This window comes from Rhinopithecus roxellana, chromosome 8 (assembly GCF_007565055.1).
Source record: "Rhinopithecus roxellana isolate Shanxi Qingling chromosome 8, ASM756505v1, whole genome shotgun sequence".
Classification (NCBI taxonomy): Eukaryota; Metazoa; Chordata; class Mammalia; order Primates; family Cercopithecidae; genus Rhinopithecus; species Rhinopithecus roxellana.
In genome coordinates, this window is record NC_044556.1 from 132,421,608 (window position 1) to 132,446,548 (window position 24,941).

The 24,941-nt window shown below is 43.2% G+C and overlaps 1 protein-coding gene across 1 annotated transcript; it reads right to left on the reverse strand.

Moving 5' to 3' along the window:
• Window positions 1-5,935: 5,935 nt before the first annotated feature.
• Window positions 5,936-24,699, reverse strand: TEDDM1 (transmembrane epididymal protein 1). The gene is made up of 2 exons (XM_030936944.1): window positions 24,333-24,699; window positions 5,936-7,951 (listed from the first exon to the last, which is right to left on the reverse strand). Exons 1-2 carry the CDS (start codon window positions 24,599-24,601, stop codon window positions 7,315-7,317), a joined length of 906 nt encoding a protein of 301 aa, XP_030792804.1. The 5' UTR covers window positions 24,602-24,699; the 3' UTR covers window positions 5,936-7,314.
• Window positions 24,700-24,941: the final 242 nt, after the last annotated feature.

Consider the following 24,941-nt stretch of genomic DNA (forward strand, 5'->3'; position numbering starts at 1 on the left):
TAGCTTGAGAGGGAGCGCGGGGCGCGGGACCCGGGGGAACCTTGGGCGGGCCTGGGCTAGCGTGGGTGCCGCTCGGGCCTGGGGACGGGTCCGGGTTCCCAAAGCCTGGAAGAGCCGCCCGCTCCGGCTCTGTTGGCTCTGGGGAAATAAACAGAACTCTGCCATTTCACATTTGAAATCAACGTGCTGTGTCTCTAATTTCACAGAGGATTTTGGAGGGCAGTAGAAACTAAGTCTGGAGACCTGTGTCATACCGCTGGCCAGACCCTAGGCAGGTCTCTCAGGGCCCAAGTTTCCTCATCTGCAAAATAAAGTGGTCATCGAAAACGATCTGTGGAACCGCCCACTAGATTTGAAATGCTGTGTGCAAACTGCCCCCTGAGCAGCCAAAAGGAAATCGAGGTGTTCACTTGACTCTTTCGAAGTCCAGGAATTGTCAAGAAATGTCTTAAACGAATTCTCCCTGGTTTTGCTTTATCAAGTGCGGCTTCTTGTTAATCTGGAAAATGGGAATACATACCTCTCCTCTCAGCTTGCCGTGATGGTTGGGAAAATGTGTATATGAACACAATCTTGAAATGGATGTTTGTCAGCAGATGCACAATAATTATATGTGTACCTAGAGACACAACATAGGTAGATAGGTAGGTAGATAGATATTGCTATCCGTACTGTTACTCGATCATTCTGTTTTTAGTGCCTGAAATCTACCTGATGGTGTCCAGCTTTTATTGCTTCTTTCAGTTTAAAGAGCAAAAATTTTTGCTTCCAGTGCCTTTGGAAGAGGAAGGGAAGAAGTTTGTTCTTCTAGTTGTTTTGTACCGCAAATATGGAAAAGAAATGTTGCCTGCGACCACATACACATAACTTGGCTTCTTTGGTCAACATCCCTTTCCTTTAAGAGTGTATAACACTGTAGTACTTTTAAATGACAGATGCAGCATTCATCTCAAACGGGTTTTGGGGATGTTTCAGACTGGTGACATTTTGGATTGTGTAGGTTGCCTTACAAATTCCTTGTTAAATTTCAGTGCTGCCCCTTGAAGCATTCCATTGTGGTGGCTACAGGCACGGCTGCAGGTCAGGCAAACCTAGGTTCAAATCCAGGCTTTCCTTTCATACCAAATCACTTAGCCACATGAAGCCTGTTTTTTTGTCTATAATAAAAGAGGGGTAATGATTGTTACCTTATAAAAGGATTAATTGTGATAGTACATGCAGAAGAGATTGAGTAGTCCCTGGTGCATCGTAAATGTTTAGAAAACAGCAATTATAATTATCATAGGCCAAGTTCTATAATCTGAGGTGATTGGATTCTTTCTTTCCCTGTAGCGACTTTTGAATACAACTTTTCTGACTCAGTGTAATGCTTTACCATTCATTATATCGAACTGGACTTAACCATGGTAACACAGTGCGTGGTCTTCATTTCTTTCTTTAAAGGTGTGAGTTTAAATGGTTGAGGAAGCAAAGGAGGAGAAAAGTGACGTTTTTATTTTAAAAGATGTTTTTAATCATTTCCAGATACCAAACTACCAAACCATAAGCCAGAGCCTCTGCTACACACACCACCAGCACCTGAGGTGGGGATGGCAAACATAAAGAGAACGGAATGGTAAGGTGTGAGTGCAGTTCTGCAGGCTTACAGTGTTTCTGCCATTTGAGTGCCTGCTTCCCTTGCTAGATGTCTTGACCTCATTGAGCAGTTTATTCATTGTCATATCCTGCAGTAGTGTCCAGGGTGAGTGTTCAATAAATGATACTTGTTAACCATACAGAAGTGACTGTGGCGCTATCAAGAGAACCACGTACTTTGAGCTGCTTTTCTGATAACGGAAATGGATTTGCTTTGATCCATTCATGTGACCAGGGACACGCTTTGTAAGGTTAGGAACATAATACCTATGTAATGACCACTGACTCTTTCAGGAGTGAACAAGAGGCCTTGTCCTCCTCGGCCAGCCTCACATTTACTTAAAGTGACGAAATTAGGGCCCAGATGAGTCCAAGAACTGACCAGGGAGGCTTGAGCATAGGCAAGAAGTAAAAGCGGAAGAAAACCCTTAACTGGTTCGCCCCCAGAAACCCAGACGGTACTTTTAGAGAAGTTAAAAGTAAAACAGCCTGTTTCTTCCAGTTTGACTTTGCTGTGTCTGCTGCCCTTTCTTCTCCCTCCCCTTCTTCCCTAAATTGCTGCCCACCCCCATTCTTCACCCCCACCATAAAAAGAGCATTAGAATGCTTGAACCCATGAACTTTTCTGTTTCTTGGTACACACCCTATCAGTGCTGACAAGGGGTTCCATTGCATGTGCTTTGAAGTCATGTTTTTCTCTCTTAGAGTAGAATTGCCATGTCCAAGGGGTAGGTGGAGTGGGAGAGCAATTACAGGGAAAGATTTTGTTCCAAATCTGCAGAAATAGCCTGAGATTAAAAGTATTTCTTCAGTGTTACTCTGCTGCCTGAAATAAACGCTTTGTATTAGGATTTTGCTCTACCCCCAAATCTTATCTCTATTAGGAAACAACTTTTTCTCTCTTTTTTTTTTCTTTTTTGAGACAGAGTCTCACTCTGTTGCCCAGGCTGGATGCAGTGGCGCGATCTCAGCTCACTGTAACCTCTGCTCACTGCAACCTCTGCCTCACGGGTTCAAGCAATTCTCCTGCCTCAGCCTCGTGAGTAGCTGGGATTAGAGGCGTGTGCCACCATAGCTGGCTAATTTTTTGGATTTTTAGTAGAGACGGGGTTCAGCATATTGGCCAGGCTTGTGTTGAACTCCTGACCTAGTGATCCGCCCACCTTGGCCTCCCAAAGTGCTGAGATTACAGGCGTGAGCCACCGCACTCGGCCCTGTCTCTGGTTTTTAAAGGATCCATTCTCACTCTGCAAGTAAGAAATCCTTTACCTGGTGATCTGGAGTGCCTTCCCAGGGCCTCTGTGGTTGCCTTGTACACATTAGACACAAAATTTAGGGTAGGGCTCACACCAACCAAACCTTCTGTTTAGGAAATGGAATTTTCCCTGCATGTGAATGATTTCAACAGGCATTCCGGGAGACCTTTAAATCATGTAAAAGAGACACAATTGAGACTCAGCGTTGGGGAACACCCTGGAAACCCAACCCAGAATTGTATAATATTCTTTTAAAAATTATTATTATTATGTAATAAACCAACATCAATTCTTTCTTTCCAAAAGAATGGACCACAGTAGAATCTTAAACCAAATCAAAATAATAATAATAAAAATGAAGAAGAAATGAAACAGCTCTGGAAGTTGATAGCATTATTCTTAAACCATAATTTAGGGAAAAGCTGTAGTTGGCCAAGCTTTCAAATTTCACTTTATACAATTAGAGAAGGAAAGACTACATTATACTTCAGTTCAATAACTAGCACTGAGAATGGAGGAATTGTTCTTTATAGTCTTTGATTGGTATTTTTCAGTTCAGAACAGGAAATTGGAAATTCAAGTCTCAGCCCTATCTCTAGCCTGATTTGAGTTTTGTAGGATGCCTACTGAAATCAGTCAAATACAAGGAATGCTTCATTTTCCCAACTGCATGTTATGATGGAAGGTTTGGGTCTGTTTGAGCTCTACCCTGAATCATGTCTCTAGCAAGAAACTACGTGGAAAGTTGGGAAGAATCAAGTTCAACTTAGTTAACAAACATGGGGAAATATGTCCTATTGAGAAAATTAAAGCCTTACAATTCTAGAATTAGATCTTCACATCCTTCTATCTTAAAGATGAGGAACTGAAGCTTAAATAACTCATAATAACTTGATGAAGTCACATGAGGGCAGTATTTTAGAGCCTAATGAGCTTTCAAGGTGCTGTTCTTTTTCTATTCCCTTTCCTTTAGTCTCTTTGGTCTGTGGGTGATCTGTTCCAGGGCCACCATCTCTAAAATACTGAAATTCCTACAGTCCTCACTGAGGGAGGTGCAGAGGACAGGAACCAACTATTTCCCTCTCAATCCTGGGTGTGCTTACCCAGTGACTTCGATATAGCAGACACTCAATATATATTTTCTTTGTGAATAACTAAATTACCAGAAAAAAAAAAAAAAAAAACCACCGTAGGACAGATTCTCTTTGAAGGACTCTTTGGAGATCATTTTTCACATCTGATAATCTGCCTCCGGTTTCCTTGTTTTGTGAATCTGAGGTTTTTGTAGATACATTTAGTCCTTTATTCTCAATTTACACTGTACAGATCTTTGTTCTGTAAATTGATTGGAACATTATTGAAGCTAATTAAAAAATTTAGGGAATTTAGCATTCTGATCAAAAAATTATTTAGATCAGAGTATGTGCTTTAGTTGGTACCATTCCCAAAGAAATCCTCAATGGGATCCACAGCCCTTCCTCCCCTCCCACCTCATTAGTTAATTTGGATCCCTGTTTATTTCTCATTCACTCACCAAATTTTAACGGGCAACAAACAGCCCTAGGGTATGTTTTCTGGATGCTTGGGCAATTCTTAGTCCGGTTCTGGATTTTTCCTGGCCATTCTCCTCTCCCACTTCTTTTAAACCCGTTCTGGGGAGACTTGTTTACTGGGGTTGGAGAATCAGAAGCTTGGCCAGGGTGGTGTGAATCTAGTGCCCTCTGGTGGAATTTTGTGAGAATGACAAACTTCTCCCCAAAAGCTTGAGTGTTTTGAGTTTTTTCTTGAGTAGCCTTTAGTGGGAGGACCTTTCTGTTACATCTTAAATCTAGTAAGTTAATAACATGCTTATTGCCTACACTGAATATTTGAGAGCTATTATGTTGGGGGTATCACTTGATTACCAGAGGTTTATTGTTATAGAATTAGGCCTCATTACAGGAAACAGGCAACTAAGTGTTTGTGCTTTTTCATCCCCTCCCGTTAATGTGTAAGAGAGGTAAAGAGAAAAAGAAGGCTCCCAAAGAAAAGTAATCGAAAAAAGTCTAGGAACCAAGAGTAAAGGGGAAATGGCAAGCATTAGAAGCCTTGGTCACAAACAAGTCTTATCCCCAGCACTTGCTTTGGATCTGAGCCCAGAAATGTAAGACCCAGCCAGAAGTTGAGAGTCTGCCAGATTCTCACCCCCTAGGGGAGATGGGGGTCAGGGTAGAGGACAGAAAATGTTGCATAAACACACTCCTAAGGGAGGTCTAGGGTGTTTACACTGTGTTGTTTGCTTCACCTGGGCTTTCTGGCTGGCTGACTTTCTTTCTTTCTCTTTTCTTTTCCTTCTTTTTTCTTTTTTTCTTTTTAGACATAGTCTCACTCTGTCATCCAGGCTAGGGTACAGTGGTGCAATCTCAGCTCACTGCAACCTCCGCCTACCAGGTTCAAGTGATTCTCCTGCCTTAGCCTCCCGAGTATCTGGGATTATAGGTGTGTACCACCACGCCTGGCTGATTTTTGTATGTTTAGTAGAGACAGGGTTTCACCATGTTGACCAAGCTGGTCTCGAACTCCTGACCTCAAGGGATCCGCCCGCCTTGGCCTTGCAAAGTGCTGGGGTTAGAAGTGTGAGCCATCTTTCTTTCTTCTTTCTTTCACAATTTCATTTTTTTCATTTTGAGATAACTTGCTTCTCCATTGCCATTAGCAAAGTCATTGTGGCCCAGAGGACACAGTCACGCTTGCGTCAGACACACCTGCACTTAAATTCCTGTCTTGCTTCATACCAGCTGTGAGACTTGGGCAAGTCAGCCTGCTAGAGTCTCAGTTTTCTGGAGATTCCTTATAGAAACATTTGTGAGGATTAAAAACAATAACGGAGTCAACTTCAGAAACAAGTTATTGGATTTTATTATACCTCAAAACAAGGAAGAGAGTGGGTGCATTACTAAGGCAATGACTCAGTGTTCAGGACTGTTGTTGTCACCCAGAGAGGTTCACAAAACCTCCAACCTGTCCAGCAACGCATTTAGAAGAAACAGGATTAGGGAAGATTCTGGAAGCAAAGAAGACTTTATTAAACATAACCATGATCCATAGCTGGAGTATACATAGGAAATTTGGTAACTTGGATAAGGCAAAGCCTTTTCCCTTTAGGAGCCTCTACTTTAGTGGGTGAGGGAAAACCTCCTAAAAGAAAATGATTTCAGCAGCAGTATAAAAGAAAGTGTGTCACCTGTTTGAGCAAAATAACAAGGCAGATTTAATGTAAGTGCCCAAGAGTTCCAAAACAAGGGAATCAATAAGAGTTCTAGAGAAGGCCTCCTTGGGGGTACTCGGTGTGGTGGGGAGTGGATGTAGGTTTATTCTGGGAATCGAATAACATGGTAAATATGTGACTGTAGGATGACTGACTGTGATATGCAAGGAAAAGAAATTTGCAAAGACCCAAGAATGGTATCTGCTAAATTGCTTGTGCAAGGATGGTCATGGTGAAATAGGAAAGTTTGGCCTAGAGTAAGAGTAATAAAATGAGAAGTCAGGAAAGTACCGAGCATTTGAATTCTGTAAAAATGCTATAGCATTTGAATTCTATACAAATTTAAATTATGGAAATTTGAAATGTTATTAAGTATTTTAAAAGTCTCACTTTATATGTAACATTTGAAATGAAGCCAATTCTTGAAAGCTAGGGGGAGAGAATGAGGCAAAACGAGCATAATTTCAGCCTGTATGAATTAATTATAAATTCTATCATGCTGCTTCCACATGGTGACACCACTTTGGTGAGCACATAAAGTGCCCACTTTTCTTTATCAAGATGGGACTTGAATGGGTCCAGTTGTGAGTTGTGAGAAGTCTTTATTCCCTCAGGTAAAAGGCAATCCCTTGTGCCTGACGAAGAAGCTAGTGATAGCATAACTGCTAGACTCTGTTCTCCTCCCTTCACAGCTCTTCCTTCTGTTACATTCTCTTCCCCCAGTGGCTTTTCTTGCACACTAATTTGTTCTCCTGGTCCTTTTCTTTCCCTCCTCCAAATCCCATCAGCATCTCTTTCTCAATCCCTCTCCCCTTATCTTCTCAGTAATTAGAGGCTCAGAGACAGAAAATGTACCAGCACGGGCATGGTGGCAGCCTCCTGTAATTGCAGCTACTCGGGAGGCTGAGGCAGGAGATTTGCTTGAACTCGGGGGGCAGAGGTTACAGTGAGCTGAGATTGTGCCATTGCACTCCAGCCTGAGCAATAGAGCGAGACTCTGCCTCAAAAAAAAAAAAAAAAAAAGAAAGAAAGAAAACAGAAAATGAACCAGCTGACAGGACCAACTCCTAGCTTTCAAGGCCATTACCTTCACCAAGGAGGATATCATGCTCATGGCTGAGGAGCCCACAGGAGGAAGATGAGGTGGACGATGTGCCAGCCACTATAGGCCCTGTCTCAGGGGGAGCACTTTGCAAGGAGGAGAGCCTGGTCCTCTTTCTCTGACTGCTCCACTTCCTGTAGCAACTTGTAGGGGGGTCCTGGAGGGCTTGCGTAATACGGAGCTTCTTTGGGCCCGGTCAGCTTCAAGCTAGGACTGTAACAATGATACCAAAAGGAAGAGAAGCCATAGATTCCCAACAGGAATGAGGCATCGATCATCACATGCCAGCAGAAGAAGGTGGTGACAAACATGATGTCACTGATGTCATCGTCTTGCCATGGGTAGCCAGAGACAGGTCTGTATAGAATAAAGCCTGCCTGCATCAGCCAGGAGCCCATCATCAGCATCAGAAAGGTCTCCATCAGCTGGAGATGACACATGTTGGGAGCCCACAGCTCTGCAGTCAACACCAGCAACAGCAGGAACACCACCAAAATGAGCAGAGAGTGAACGTGCAGCTCCACCCCTTCTGAGTCTTTAGCATGTGACACCATCAGCAGCAGGAGCTCGTAGATGATCAGGACCAGGGTACCTTTTTCTAGGCCCACACACCTCTGAGGCAGCACGTTGTTGCTCATGAAGTCCACACAGCCATTGAGAGTGAGGAGGATGAACATGGTGAGGTGCTGCCACTCTTTGGGGTACATGAACCTTGGTGGCAGCTCCCTGTTCATCAATGTCAGCCCTCCTTTAATGCAACTGACCTCATAAACTGTCAACAGGGAGCCAGTCGCCATCTTCAACAAACCTCCATAGGATATTTTCCACAGCCTGGCACATCTTCCCTTGTTCCTGGGAGGGGATGAAGGATATAGGAGAGAGTCACTGAATATTATAGCTTTGGAGATTACTACTGCCTGATATAGTCCATATAAGAACAGAAACAGCCCTGGATACACATGACCAATAAAGGTTCCCATGGAACCATCAATCTGTCCACAGAAGGAGAGAAAGGCAATACTCAGGCACAGCCTCACTTTATGCAGCCACTTCAAGTTCTGGTCTTTGGAAAGAACTGCCTTCCACCTACTTTTATCATCTCACCGCACCCACTGCTCCCCCACAAAGAGGAAATGTTTCTCAAGACAAGCCTACACATTCGGTGGAATATGGTCTATCATTCCATTCCATTCTGGTACATTGGGAATGCACTGGCTTCTGCCAAAGAAGTTGGTGAATGGGCTTTCAGAGGACCCTCTTACAGCCCTTGAGGTGCTTCTGGTTACACTCATCCCTACGTCCCATGGCTTTCTTCCTGTTGTCCTGCCCAGAGCTCGGAGGAGAAAAGGAGAGGAAAATGGAGTGGGTTGCCATGACGGTATCCAACAAATTATGGACACTCATAAACTCTTGAGTATACTTTAGTCCTTCTCAGACATCATTTTGGTCCAATTGTAAAGTCAAGCATTTTCTTTATGGATACTTTTGAACATTTGGATATATAGTATATTTAGCACCTATCTGGCTTTTCTACTTATCTGTGATAGACTCATCTTGAAGACCTCCAAGAAAGCCCCCTTCAGCATCCCCCTGTTACCCGCTCACATTCCCCCAACCACCACCACTTCAAAATTTCTTCCGGCCAGGAGATGAATCTGAAAAGCCAACCCTGGGTATTGATTTTAGGGGCTGTGGTAATTTTGTAGTAGTGTCAGCATAACTGAGCTTCAACCCAGAATTTCCTTCCCAGTGTGGTTCCAAGTTAGGTTTGGCTACAGGTGGAATTTACATGAGAATCTGAAGGTGGAAGTGAAGCAGCAACCTAAGAATACTCCGAAGGCGTAGGGTGCTGGGTACTGCTGTAGTTCATGCATTGTGTCACTGTTCTGCAGGCTCACCTCCCAGATGAGCAGCAGCCAGGCCTAGAGCTGCCCTGATCTACTCTTTCTGTGAAGGGCGCCAATTCCTTCTGCAGATTGCCTGCCATTGAGGTATGAGATAGGGAGAGGACATGGGCTCCAGTTTGTCCTGGTAGGTTTTAGTTTTGGTTTGTCTTTGGCCTTCCCTCGTTCATATAATATGGTTCTTGCTGACTGCTGCCACCTCAACCTGAAACGACTTCAGGTCCCCAACACAGCAGAGAGAAAACAGCTTTCCGTAGATGTTGTCACCAGCTCCCATGTGTAAGGTCTAGTTTCTATCAGGCATCCATATCCCATCGCTCTGCTTCCATCAACCATCCCTAACTGATACAAGGAAGTAACATTGAGTCCTGAAAATGGAGATACCACTGAGAGGAATCACCCCAGTGAGCTGGTATTGGCCACTGATATTTTAATGTGAAATAGCCACCAGCTTCCTTTCTCAGTGATTACTTGATGAGTGTCTAATGCATCTAGGAGGACAGAGTTCTAGGTATTGGGTAACAGCCCTCCGAGCCTGAGAAAGGGGGATGGTGGAGAACAAGGTACAGGGAATGTGAAGCATTCCTGGGCACACAAGTGGTTCTGGGTTTATTGCAGAGGGTCCCTGCAGCAGGAGTTTCTCTGAGGGCAATAGGTGTGCTGAGGCGAGTGGAAGTTCATCACAGATGGTGAACCTTGCTGACTCAGTCCTCTGTGTAATCATCCCTGCTCACACTACAAGCAATGCTGTAAAGCAGCGGCAACACCTGTGTGCTGATGGCGCCCCCAGTGGGGAGGAGGAGAGTTTACACACAGGGCACAGTGCTGCCTCTGAGCCCTCTCTCCCATCCAAATGCCTAACTTACTTACACTTTCTCAAGGCCACTTTATGCCAGAAAAATTAGATATCGCTCTCTGCAGTTGAGCATGACAGTAATTCATACTTCTTCTTGCAGTTGTGAGATCTGGTGTGGCTGGGGAGTCGAATGTGAAGGTAGGCTATACAAACAAAACTTAATTCTGCTTTCTGAAGGAATTTACTTTACTTATTTAATTTTAATTTTTAGTTGTTCTTATAGAATTAATATACAGTCATTGTAGAAGAATCAGGTTTTTTTTTTTTTTTTCTTTTGTCTTTTCAAAGACAGATTCTTACTTTGTTGCCCAGGTTGGTCTTGAACTCCTGGGCTCAAGTGATCCTCCTGCCTTACCGCCCAAACTGCTGGGATTGCAGGTGTTAGCCACTGTGCCAGCCTTTTTTCCCTCCCTCCCTCCCTCCCTCCCTCCCTCCCTCCTCCCTTCCTCTCTTCCTTCCTTCCTTCCTGCCTTCCTGCCTGCCTTCTTCCCTTTCTTTTCCTTCCTTCTTTTCTTTTTTTCTTTTCTTTTCTTTTCTTTTCTTTTCTTTTCTTTTCTTTTCTTTTCTTTTCTTTTCTTTCTTTCTTTCTTTCTTTCTTTCTTTCTTTCTTTCTTTCTTTCTTTCTTTCTTTCTTTCTTTTCTTTTCTTTTCTTTTCTTTCTGTTTCTATTTCATTTCTTTCCACACCCCTTCAGTACAACATAAATTACATACGTGAAAAGAACATTACAAATCATCTGGTAAGGTCAGATATTGTGGCTCACACCTGTAATCCCAACACTTTGGGAGGCCGAGGTGGGTGGATCACTTGAGGTCAGGAGTTCAAGACCAGCCTGACCAACATGATGAAACCTCGTGTCTACTAAAAATACAAAATTAGCTGGGCATGGTGGTGCATGCCTGTAATCCCAGCTACTTGGGAGGCTGAGGCAGGAGAATTGCTTGAACCTGGGAGGTGGAGGTTGCAGTGAGCTGAGATCACGCCATTGTACTCCAGGCTAGGCAACAAAAGTGAAATTCCATCTCGAAAAAAAAAAAAAAATCATCTGTAATCCCACAACCTGGAGGTGACCATTGTCACCAGTGAGGTGTAGAGACAGTCTTCAGAAGGCACCAGGAGGAAGTGGAAAATACATTGATGTGAAGTCAGAATCTGGGTTCTAGTTCTAGTTTTCTCTTGATTTCCTGAATGTCATACCCTTATCTACAAAAAGTGAGCATTGGACTTAATTTTTCCTACAGTGAAAATAAAAAGGCATGGATGTTGCGACACAGAGGTGAGCATGTTTGTCTCCTGTCTCCTTCTCCCTTTTGGTGAACTATCAAAATACATGGAAGCACTGTAGACCTGAATGCCCAGAGGAAGGCGATTCAAAGGGAAAATCTGAGAGCAATACTTCCGAAGTGAATCACAGAGAAGAGAACCCCAGGAACTCTCCTTGGTTCCTGGATTTGTCCTGGGAGAAGCAGGCAGTCTGTTGCTCCTCCAGGAGCTGTGGTGTTCAGACCTCAAGAATAATTGCATTTGGTCACTCTCTTTTGGTGGAGGGGGCAGTATATGGCATCTATCACAATGGTTACTCTTAATATTGCTTCTTAAACCTCAGGTCTGTGGTCCACACAAGGTGGGAGTAGCAGAGCTTATTCCGGCTCACACACTCATTGCCATAGATGCTCCTGGCAGCTGAGAGCTGGGCACCAGTGGTCAGAAGAGGAGGGAGAACAGCAGCACTGACTCAACAGCAACGGGAGGTTGAATGTGGCATGAATGCAGGACATGTAGCCCCACTTACGGTCCTGTCTGGGATGTTCAGTCCTCCGCCTTGGCCAGACATCAAGGTTGCACATAGTTCGTTAAAACATGAACATCCTGATCCCAGGACTTTGAAGATAGGAATCGCCCATCCCAAACCAGACACTGCCCACAAGCAGCTGAGCAAGGAGCCAAAGGTGGTGAATGATTAGCAGAACTGCCAGACAGCTCCAGAGTCTGTGGACACGAAGTACCTGGAAAGCTGTTTCATGGGTGTGATATTATGATTATATACATGTTGGCTTTTGTCTGTCCATGGCTCCTAGCTCATATCTCCCTTAACCCTGAGACAGTCTTTTGTCATAATGTTGGGAGCACTTTAGGCTTCAGAAGCAGACCTCAGGAAACAGAATCTCTCTCTGACCTTCTCCGCCCTCCTTTCACTTGCCCAAGGCAGGACCCTAATCTGATTTCAGGTCATAAGACCTTCATTCCAGAGAGGGTCCTGCCCCATACTCTGCAGGAAGGAATGTTGCATGGAGAGACCAAGAAGAATCTGAACAGACAGGCCTTCCTGGGTTTCCATCATGCCCTTTTTGTCCAATCACATTTTGACATAGTTATCCATGCATCATTCATGGACGATCAATGAAGTCTTCTTAAAAGGCCCAGAAGGCTGAGTGAGGTGGTTCACGCCTGTAATCCCAACACTTTGGGAGGCTGAAGTGAGTGGATCACTTGAGGTCAGGAGTTCAAGTCCAGCCTGGCCAATATGGTGAAACCCCGTCTCTACTAAATTGGTAAATACAAAAGTTAGCTGGGCAAGGTGGTGCACGCCTGTAATCCCAGCTACTCGGGAGGCTAAGGCAGGAGAATTGCTTGAACCTGGGAAGTATAGGTTCCAATAAGCCGAGATCACACCACTGCACTCTGGCCTGGGCCACAGAGTGAGACTCCATCTCAAAAAAAAAAAAAAAAAAAAAAAGGCCAAAGGCCAAAGAAGTGTTGAGAGAGCTTCCAGGTGGCTGAACAGGTGGAGGTTCCTAGAGGGTGGCACACTTATGGAGGGCATGGAAGCCCTGTGCCCCTTCCCCCATACCTCACGCTACACATCTCTTCATCTGTATTCTTTGCAATATCCTTTATAGTAACTTGGCAGATGTGTTTCTTTGAGTTCTGTGAGTTGCTCTTGCAAATTAATCAAATCCAAAGAGCAGGGTTATGGGAACCCCAACTTAAAGTTGGTCGTCAGAAGTTCTGAAAGTCCGTGCTTGCAGCTGCTGTTGGAGGGGCAGTGTTGGCGATTGAGCCCTCACCCTGTGGGATCTGACGCTATCTCCAGGTAGATAGTGTTGGAATTTAATTACCAACACCCTGCTGGTGTCTGCCACTTGGTGTGTGTGAAGGAAAACCCCCCACATTTGCTTACAGAAGTTTTCTGTGTTGAATGCTGTGGTGTGAAAGCAGAGGAAAAACACAGTTTAAAAGTTTTTCGTAAACAATGGGAAACTGAGTTTCCAAAAGTCGCTTGACTACTGGCGTCCAGGAGGTCCCTCCTGGCCCAGCTGCTCCATGGTGAGACTCCGCCAAGACCTGCCTCACCACCTGCCGCCCCACATTCCCGAGGGAGCCCAGGTAAAACCACTGCCTTTTGTCTGGTATCGTGAAATGCCAGAGTACTCAAGAATGTCCTCAGGAACACAGTAAACATTGGATTTTCTAACTGCCGTGGACCCTTCTGAGTCTGCAGGGCTTATAAAGGAGTATAAAGACAAATTCTTTCCCTCTAAGAGCTCATTGTTTAGTTGAAGGCACAACACATCTACGCACATATGCATACATGCACACATACACATTAGGGAACTATTTAGACTAGTTTTTAGACTACTTCTGTTTCATAGAAATCAAACATCACATGTAAATTTAAATTTTCCAACCCCCACATTCAATAAGTATAAAAAAGGTGAAATTGATTTTAGTGAGATTTGACCCAATATATTAGAAATACTATTTCAAAATGTAATTAATATAAAAGTTATGAATTACTTTTTTTTTTTTTTTTTTTTTTTTTTTTTTTGAGACAGAGTCTTGTTCTGCCACCCAGGCTGGAGTGCAATGGTGCAGTCTCAGCTCACTGCAACCTCCGTCTCCCAGGTTCAAGCAATTCTCGTGCCTCAGCCTCCCAACTCCCATTAGGTGTGTACTAGCACTCCCAGCTAATTTTTGTATTTTTAGTAGAGATGGGGTTTCACCATGGTGGCCAGTCTCAAACTCCTGGTCTCCAGTGATCCACCTGCTTTGGCCTCCTAAAACACTGGGATTACAGGCATGAGCCACACGTTGTTTTATTTTGTTTTGTTTTTAAGAGACAGGGTCTCACTCTGTCACCCAAGCTAGAGTGCAGGGGTGCATACACAGCTCACTGAAGCCTCAAATTCCTGTGCTGAAGTTATTCTCGAGCCTTAGCCTCTTGTGTAGCTAGGAGTGCAGGTATGCACCACCACACCAGCCAATTTTTAAAATTTTGTGCAGAGATAGGGTCTCCTTATGTTGCCCAGGCTGGTCTCAAACTCCTGGCCTCTGGTAATCTGCCTACCTTGGCCTCCCAAAGTGCTGGGATTACAGGCATAAGCCACCATGCCCAGCCTGAATGAAGTATGTTATCTTTCTTATTTCATACAGAATCTTCAAACTCCAGTGTATATTTTACACTTACAGCCCGTCTCAATTTAGACAAACCATATTCCAAGTTCTCAATAGCCACATGTGATTAATGGCTACCATGTTGGATTGCACAGATATTGGATGGAATTGAATGACCTGTTGAGGGAAATATCCATTTTAAAATTTTAGTGAAAGAAGCAGTTCATTGAAGAGGTAGAAGTTTGATCAGAAATGGCATCTAGAGTACTACACTATAAACTTCTTAATGACCGTGGGATTTTTCCACAGACTCTGATATTTTTCAAAGGCATATTTTAATTTAACTTTGTTTAGGAGGGGCATCGTTGGCAAGGCCAAGTACACCTTAGGAAGAGAAGGTCAGAAGGCTGGAGGCTTGAGAAGGCCATACAGAGAGTGGGTCCAGGGAAATCAGAATAAGGTCAGAGATAGCTCATCTGCTCATGTTTCAAACTTTCATCTTATTTGAAGTAAGGTTTACTAAGCTTTGGGATTTGTCACTGACTTACGAAAACAAGGCTTATAAGAGCTGGAAAACTTCCTGCTGCCTGCATCTGCACCACTGGCCCAGGCATTCAGGTGAGGCACAGCAAAAAAGTTAGATCAGAAAAGAAAAAGGAAAGACAAAGAGAAAAAAATAAAAGAAATAGAAAGCAGCATTCTAATTTTTTAGTTCAAGAGTCATCTATCCTTGGCTGGGCGCGGTGGCTCACGCCTGTAATCCTAGCACTTTGGGAGCCCTAGGCGGGTGGATCACCTGAGGTCAGGAGTTCGAGACTAGCCTGGCCAACATGGCGAAACCCCATCTCTACTAAAAATACAAAACATTAGCTGGGTGTGGTGGTGGGTGACTGTAATCCCAGCTACTTGGGAGGCTGAGGCAGGAGAATTGCTTGAACCTGGGAGGTGGAGGTTGCAGTGAGCTGAGATCGTGCCATTGCACTCCAGCCTGGGCGACGGAGTGAGACTCTGTTAAAAAAAAAAAAAAAAAAGAGTCATATATCCTTGATTTCACCTGGCACCCTAGCTCATAATTTTTCTCTTCAAAATTGTGTATAATGTGAGCTTTGTACCTCCATTGCATAACCATGACTTCGTTTTCACCATTTGTATAATTGGTTTCAGGTGCTTTTCAATGATCACATTTCAATAGCTGCAAACTTCTTTTTCTTATGGAAACTTTTGTCAAGGTGGAAGCATGTACTCACCCTACCTCTGTTATTCCTTTTTTTTGGGGTGGGGGCGGGGGTTGAGACAAAGTCTCACTCTGTTGTCCAGGCTGGAGTACAGTGGTGCAATCTCAACTTACTGCTACCTATGCCTCCCAGATTCAAGCAATTCTCCTGCCTCAGCTTCCCAAGTAGCTGGGACTACGGGTATGTGTTGCCATGGCAGTTAAATTTTGTGTTTTTAGTAGAGACAGGGTTTTACCATCTTGGCCAGACTGGTCTTGAACTCCTGATCTCAAGTGATCCGCAACCCATTGGCCTCCCAAAGTGCCACTGCACCTGGCCGCTACCTCTGTTATTCCTATATCTTCTCTTATGACCGTGCTATGGACTCATAACCTGTGGCTGAGGACAGAACTCAAGCTCCCTGAATCTGTTTTTCCAAGATCATTTCTCTTCCAAACCAGAATATGCATCCCCTAGTTAGGAGTTAACCTTTGCTTCCTTTCGTTCAGGATTCTTCATTCTGCAGTTTGGGAATCCCTCTAAACTTCAAGTTTCGTGTGGACAATACAGCTATGTGACCACCACAAAGTCTCATTCCCTCCCACAGGTAGAGCGGTGGAAGGGGGGTGGCCAGGCAGGGACTACATTTCTCAACCTCTTGGAGACTGAGCTCGAGCCAATGGAATGTGTATAGAAGTGCTCTATTTCACTTCAAGGCATGGCCCATGGAAGCCTCCCTCCTGCTCCCCATTTCTTTTTTCATATCTGTTGGCTGAACATAGAGCACTGGGGGGCTCTGCAGAAGGGCAAAGACACAGGATGGGTGGACCCTGGCTTCTGAAAGACTATATGGAAGGCTCCCTGCCAACTAGGAATGCTGGCATTCAACTTTATGTGTAGGGATTAATAACTTTCTATTGTGTTAAGCCAATAAGATTGAAGGGTTTATCTCTTTAAATCAGTTAGTTAATACATGCTGTCTACCATTTCTCTAAGAGGACTACAGGAAGATCATGTAAATGCAACTCCTGGCCATCAATTATGACCAACCACCTGAAGGGTTAAGCTAATTCTTCTCACCCAATCCTCTCCCCTGCCTTCAATATCTCAGGTCTACAATACTTATGTGCCCTGTCTAAGTCACCTGCTTTCTGGGGCTCAGGAACCTAAGTTCACAAAGGCTTCCTTATGAAGTAAGGAGCACAAGAAGTAAATGGCTGTGAAGCTGCTGCTTCTCAAAGTATCTGCTTCATTTGATTATTTTTTTTAATTTTAGATTCGGGGGTAGTTGTTTGTTACATTGGACATTGGTATTACATGCATCATGGTGGGGGCAGAGTTTCTAGTGTACCCATCACCTAATATTGGACATCGTACCCGGTAGGTAATTTTAAACCCTATCTCCCTATCCCCCATCTTTTGGAGTCCGTAGAGTCTGTTTTCTCTATCTTTATGTCCATAAGTATCATTTGTTTAATAACAATGGCACTCGTGGACATAAAGATGGAGAAAGCTCCCACCTGTAATTGAGAACATGCAATATTTTATTTTCTGCTTCTGCATCAGTTCACTTAGAATAATGGCCTCCAACTCCATCTATGTTGCTGTAAAGGACATGATTTTGTTCTTGTTTATGGCTGCATAGTATCCCATGGTGTATGTATACCACATTTTCCAATCAACTCTTGGTGGACATTTAGGTTGGATCCATGACTTTGCTTTTTGTAAATAGTGCTGCAATAAACACATGAGTGCAGGTGTCTTTTTATATAACGATTTCTTTTCCTTGGGTAGATAGCCCATAGTGGGATTGCTGGGTTGAATGGTAGTTCTATTTTTAGTTCTTTGAAATATGTACATAGTGTTTTCCATACAGGTGGAACTAATTTACATTCCCACCAGTAGTATACAAATGTTGCCTTTTCTCTGCATCCTCACCGATATCTGTTGTTTTTTGGACAGGTGAGGTAACTCACACTTGTAATCCCAGCATTTTGGAAGGCCAAGGTAGAAGGATAGCTTAAGAGTAGGATTCAAGACTGGCTGTGGGCAACAAGGCAAGACCTTGCCTCTACAAAATATAAAAATAAAAAAATACCCTTGCGTGTTGATGCCCACCTGTGGTCTCAGCTACTAGGAAGACTGAGGCAATAAAGATCACTTAAGTCCAGGAGTTCTAGGCTACAGTGAGCTGTATTCATATCACTGCACTCCAGCCTGGGTGACAGGATGAGACACTGTCTCAAAAATAATAATAACAAAAACATAAACAAAATAAAATACAAGGAAACATCTGGGTTTTATTTATTTATTTATTTTTTGACGTTTTAATGAAAGCCATTCTGACTGCTGAGAGTTGGTGTCTCGGTTAGGTTTTAATTTGCATTTCTCTGATGATTTTTGATGTTGATCATTTTTTCAGGTGTTTGTTGGTCACTTGTATTTCTTCTTTTGAGAAATGTCTGTTCATGTCCTTGGCCTAGTTTTTAATGGAATTGTTCATTTATTTCTCCTTGAATTGAGTTTCTTGTAGATTATGGACATTAATCCTTTGTTGGAGGCAAAATTTGTAAATATTTTCTCCTATTATGTAGCTTGTGTGTTTATTTTGTTGATGATTTCTTTTGCTGTGCAAAAACATCTCAGTTTAAGTCCCATTTGTCTATTTTTGTTTTTGTTGCACAAGTGCTTTTGGAGTCTTTACCATAAATTCTTTAGCTAGGCTGATGTCCAGAAGAGTTTTTTTTTTTTTTTTTAGGTGTCCTTCTAGGTTTTTTTTTTTATAGTTTCAGGTCTTACATTTAGGTCTTTAATCAATTTCCTTTTAATTTTTGTATATAGTGAGAGATAGGGGTCCAGTTTTATTCTTCTGCATATAGCTAACCAGTTTACCCAGCACCATTTAGCATCTCTTTCCCCCATTCTTTATTTTTCTCCACTTTATCGAAGATCAGTTGGTTGTTGGTATGTGGCTTTATTTCTGTACCATGATCTGTGAGTCTATTTTTGTACCAATACCTTGCTGTTTTAGTTACTTTAGTTTTGTAGTATAATTTGAAGTCAGGCAATGTAATGCCTCTGGCTTTATTCTTTTTGCTTAGGAGTGCTTTGGCTATTTAGGCTTTTCTATAGAGCCATATGAACTTTAGGATTGCTTTTCTAATTCTGTGAAAAATAATGATGGCAATTTTATAAGAATTACATTGAATCTGTAGATTGCTTTGGGTAATATGGTCATTTTAACCATATTGATTCTTCCCATTTATGACTATGGGATGTCGGGATGTTTCTCCATTTATTTGTGCCTTCTACAGTTTATTTTGTCAGTATTTTGTAGTTTTCTTTGTAGAGATCTTTCACCTCTTTGGTCAAATGTATTTCTAGTTTTTCTTTTTTTGTGTGGCTATAGAAAATGACATTGAATTCTTCCTTCTCCTTCTCCTTCTTCTTTTTTTTTTTTGTTGATGGAGTCTTGCTCTGTTGTATTCTTGCCTGATTGTGGTATTAGGGTAATACTGGATTTGTAGAATGAGTTAAGAAGGGATCCCTCCTCCTAGATTTTTTGGAAGAGTTTCAGTAAGAATGGTACTAGCTCCTCTTTGTACACCTAGTTCATTTTGGATAAAATCTTTCTGTTACAGGGCCACAAGTCTCAGTATGATACAGTGTTTTCTACTGCTCACAGTGCTGGATAAACCTTTACTAAAATTTAACACCACCTTTACTAGTTTCCTATTGCTTTGTAATAAATTAGCACAAATTTAGGAGCACACACAATGAAAACTGACCATTTCACAGTTCGTATGGGTCAGGAAGCCAACAGGAACCAGTTGAATCTTCTGCTCTAGAGCTTGCTCTCAGTTCTTGGCACATGGCTTTCATAGACAAATCATGACATGGCTGTGAGTTTTCTTCCAGGCCAGCAGGAGTGAAACCTTGATGATTCACCTTCTTATGGGCTCATCTGACTAGGTCAGACCCATCCAGGACAATCTTCCTCTTGATTAATTCAAAGTCAACTGATTAGTAACTAAGCTTAGATTTTATATTTCCTTATATGAACTGGTCCCAGCAACACTCAAGGGAAGGGGATTAACCTGAATATGTACACCAAAAGCAGGAATCTTAGGGACCATCTTAGAATTCTGCTTACCAAACCATCTAATTATCCTTTTCATCCATTACCATAGTTACAATATAATTATGTATATTGTTATTTGTATTTTTCTCATTATTTTATTGCCAATCCTTGCATAGTTCCTTGAAAATAGTAGTTCTTTAGGATTCTTAAATATATTAATTAATCCCTTAGTCATTTTGATTGGAGGTGAAAAATCTCCTCCATTTATTAACCACATGTTTACAAATAAGTGTCCTTCATTGGATCTTCACTTTTGTGAAATTCAGTAGTGAAAATTTTCTTTTTTCACTCTTACCAACATCTGAGGGTGAACTCTTTCTAAGGTTTTGGCCTGCAGTATAATTCCTCCACTGCTGTTTCAGGTACGGTTTCAATTAGGAATAGATGGAAACCCAAATTGGGATAGTTCACAGAGGGTTTAATACAGGTACTTCTGGGCCGGGTGCGATGGCTTACACCTGTAATCCCAGCACCTTGGGAGGCTAAGGCAGGTGAATCACCTGAGGTCAGGAGTTGAAGACCAGCCTGGCCAACATGGTGAAACCCCATCTCTTTTAAAAATACAAAAAAAAAAAAATTAGCTGGGTCTGGTGATGGGCACCTGCAATCCCAGCTACTTAGGAGACAGAGGCAGGAGAATTGCTTGAACCTGGGAGGTAGAAGTTGCAATAAGCAGAGATTGCACCATTGCACTCCAGCCTGGGTGACAGAGCGAGACTCTGTCTCAAAAATAAATAAATAAAATACATAAATAAAGGTACTTCTTTTACAGATGTGGACAGAGTATGAGGAGACTATAAGGGATACTTGAGTAATAGTTGGAGCTGTTAACTGCCTCTAGGCCCCAAACGGAGGTAGGACATGGGACATGAGACTTTTTTATATATGAAAGGATAGTGAATTGAATGGTGGCACCCAGAAAGATAGGTCCAAGTCCTAACCCCTAGAACCTGTGAATGTGATCTTATTTGGAAAAGAGTATTTGCAGATATAATTAAGTTAAGGACCTCAAGATGAGCTCACCTTGGATTTGAGGTGGGCCCTAAAGCCAATGGCAGGTGTCCTTGTAAGAGAAAAGCAGAAGGAGATTAAAGGCACAGAGAAACACACAGGAGAAGACAATGTGAAGATGGAGGCATATATGGGAGTGATGCCAGTATAAGCCAAGGAATGCCAAAGACTACCAGCAGTCAGTGGAAGCTAGGAGGGAGATACGCAGCATATTTTACAGCAGAGCATCTACGAGGAACAAACCCTGCCTACACCTTGAAACAAAGTTGTTGTTTCTACAAATAAAAAGCCAGTTATTCCTCACATTAATTGAATAAACCATTCATAATATGTATTTAATTCTCACATTCCATATTTCTGTTTCTGGAGCCTCTATTAAGCTATACCGTGTTGATTTATGGACCTACGTTACTTGCTTGCTCCTATACCACACTGTTTTAATTCTTGAATTAATTTCATAATGGATTATGAAAGCTGGCAAAGCAATTTTCTCCCTCATTTTTTTCTTCTGGGAAAAAAAATGCTTGAGCTGTCTCAGTGTTCCTTTCTCAGATGTATTTTACAATGGGTTTGCTGAATTTTGTTAAACTTATATTGGGAATGTTTTTGGAGGGGAGTACACTCAATTTAAATGTTTCTACAAATGCAAGTATATTAGCTGCAAAGACATATTTTATGAGATATTATGTTGGGAGAAATTCACTAATTATCAGAGATTTGCTTAGCAGTTTAGAACTAGGATATGAATGACTTGATGAGATCAATAAGGAAGTGGTTTCTTCATTATTTACCATGACTATATTCAAGAATGGCAATAAGGCCGGGTGCGGTGGCTCATGCCTGTAATCCCAGCACTTTGGGAGGCCAAGGTGGGTAGATCACCTAAGGTCAGGAGTTCAAGACCAGCCTGGCCAACATGGTGAAACCCTGTCTCTACTAAAAATACAAACATTAACTGGGCATGGTGGCACATGCCTGTAGTCCCAGCTACTTGGTAGGCTGAGGCAGGAGAATCGCTTGAACTTGGGAGGCGGAGGTTGCAGTGAGCTGAGATCACGCCACTGTACTCCAGCCTAGGTGACAGAGCAAGACTCCGTCTCAAAAACAAAACAAAACAAAACATAATTAAAAAGGCAATAAAAAATGAGAGCCCAGATGGTAAATAATGAAAAAGAGCCCAGTAATTAGACATAATCCAATAAACAAGAAGGATTAGAAGTATCTTGTCTCAGGCTCCAGTCTGACCTGTACCCAAAACATTAGCCCTGCCAGGGGTATGGAAGCCCAGCATCCTCTGCACACCCAGGGCAGCCTAGGATAGAGACAGAAGGTATGATGTGCACATACTCTTTAGGAGGCCTGGGGGTCATTGCAGTGCTCTACTCATGCACACCGGGGCTTCTTGCCACCTGCTTTCTGCCCATCTTGTTTTCCACATCAGTCACACTCCTCCACCTTTCTCTGCAGAGAAGTCATTCGAGCCCAGACAACAGAAGCAGGGGCTTGACTTTCAGAGCCTATGTTCCTGTCCTGTCTCTGACCAGCCATAAGTCTTTGGGCACAGACACCTGTGGAAGTCTTCAGTTTTTTATATGTAAAATGGAGACATCTGGGAAGCCAATGGGGCATACTTCATAGAGGTCCAGTAAAAGATGATACACAGAGTAAACTGATCTCCTAAACAGGTCAGTGGAGTTTATTTTATACAGAGACCTGCTGCTATGTGATGCAGTCTTAGCCCGTGGCTGCCTCTCTGAGAGTTCACAGAGCAGACACTACATTTAGAAGAGACAGGAAAGGGAGGTGCCTGAAGCAAATGAGACTTTATTACGCATGAACTGTGCATAGGACAATGTTATATTCTTCTGGAACATGCAGCGGAAATGGGTAACAAGGATAGGATAAATTCCCTGCTGTTCAGGAGCCTGCCTTGTAGTTGGTAGAGCAAAACCTCCTGGAAAGGGGCAATATGAGATACACAGCAAAGGAGAGTGTATCAGCAGCACGGGCAAATAGCAACACAGATTTACAGAGTCTCTGAAGATCTCCAGACCCAAGGAGTCTATGAGAATTTTCTGGAGGAGGTCTTTTGGGTGGAAGTGGTGCATGAAATTTATTGCTGAGTGTAGAATGACACTGTGTAGTAAAAATGTGACTGCCGATGGGTTTTGTAGAGAGCGTTATTTGGAAAGGCTCAAGTGTAGGCTCCAGTAAATCAGGATCTAGTAAACTGCTGCTGGGGCTAGTGGTGGTTAAACAAGTAGAAAAACACTTTGCTTTGGCTGGATTAGAAGTCAGGAGTTAGAGATGTGGTGGCATTTAGTGAAAGTTTGGTTTATGGAGACTTGAAAAACTATGATGTAAACAGTTTTAATTCTCACTTTATGTGCAGAATTTGAAACTATGCTAATCCACCCAAGTTAAAAATATATATGAGATTCTTATTTCAATCAGGTGGGTTAAGTGAATGGTACTCCATCTGTTTACGCTGTTTCGCCTTAGCTGGCCAACAGAAATACCCATCACTGCAATCTTGATTTGTGAGAAGTCTTTATTCCTTAGGTAAAAACCAAGCCAGACAGCTGGTGAGGGCATCACTGCTGGTCTCCACCCCCCTCCTTTCAGAGGCCTCCCTTTGATTGTTCTCTTCCTGCTATGGATATTTCTTGGCCACATTCCTACCTCTTTGGGCCTTTTCCTCCTCTTCCACTTTGCCCCATCCACATAACCCCATCTGTGCCCCCTCTTCAGGTTTCTCTCTCCCTATCTCCTCAGCAACCTGAGGCCCAGCTACAGGGACAACAGTCGGGGCCAATTACTGTCCTTCAGGGCCATTCCCTTCACTGGGGACCAAAGAGGGTGCCATGTTCATGGCTAAGAAGCCCACAGGAGGAAGATGAGGTGGACGACGTGCCAGCCACTATAGGCCCTGTCTCAGGGGGAGCACTTTGCAAGGAGGAGAGCCTGGTCCTCTTTCTCTGACTGCTCTACTTCCTGTAGCAACTTGTAGAGGGGTCCTGGAGTACTTGTGTAATACGGAGCTTCTTTGGGCCCGGTCAGCTTCAAGCTAGGACTGTAACAATGATACCAAAAGGAAGAGAAGCCATAGATTCCCAACAGGAATGAGGCATCGATCATCACATGCCAGCAGAAGAAGGTGGTGACAAACATGATGTCACTGATGTCATCGTCTTGCCATGGGTAGCCAGAGACAGGTCTGTATAGAATAAAGCCTGCCTGCATCAGCCAGGAGCCCATCATCAGCATCAGAAAGGTCTCCATCAGCTGGAGATGACACATGTTGGGAGCCCACAGCTCTGCAGTCAACACCAGCAACAGCAGGAACACCACCAAAATGAGCAGAGAGTGAACGTGCAGCTCCACCCCTTCTGAGTCTTTAGCATGTGACACCATCAGCAGCAGGAGCTCGTAGATGATCAGGACCAGGGTACCTTTTTCTAGGCCCACACACCTCTGAGGCAGCACGTTGTTGCTCATGAAGTCCACACAGCCATTGAGAGTGAGGAGGATGAACATGGTGAGGTGCTGCCACTCTTTGGGGTACATGAACCTTGATGGCACCTGCTTGCTTATTAGCACCATCCTGCCATCAAGACAGAGGACCACATAAAATGTTAAGAGGGAGCCAGTCACTATCTTCAGTAATCCTCCATAGGCTATTTTCCACAGCCTGGAACATCTTTGCTTATTCCTGGGAGGGCACAAAGGATACAGGACACAACCTTTGAGTATCATGCCCTTGGAGACCACTGTGGCCTGATACAGTCCATAAGAGAAAAGAAATAGCCCCGGGTAAAAATGGCCAATGAACTTTCCCATGGAATAGAGGTCTGTCTGATTGAAGCGTGAAGAACAATACTCAGGACCTCTCTACCCTCCTCTCCCTCACAGGCCCCTGGAGTTTTGGGTCTATATATACAGAGCTAAGTTCTACCTACTTTTATCATCTCCTTCTGCCCACTGCTGTCTCACAGAATGGAAAGTTCTGGACAGGAGCCTAGATTTTTAGTGAGGTAGGTCTCATTATTCCATTTCATTCCAGTACATTGGGAACTAATTGAGTTCTGCAAAGGTAGAAACATAAAGATTTTTTAGTATGCACCTGTGGGAGTTTGTGCTCTCAGGAGCTCTGCTTTTGGGCCCTTGAGGACCTTCTGGT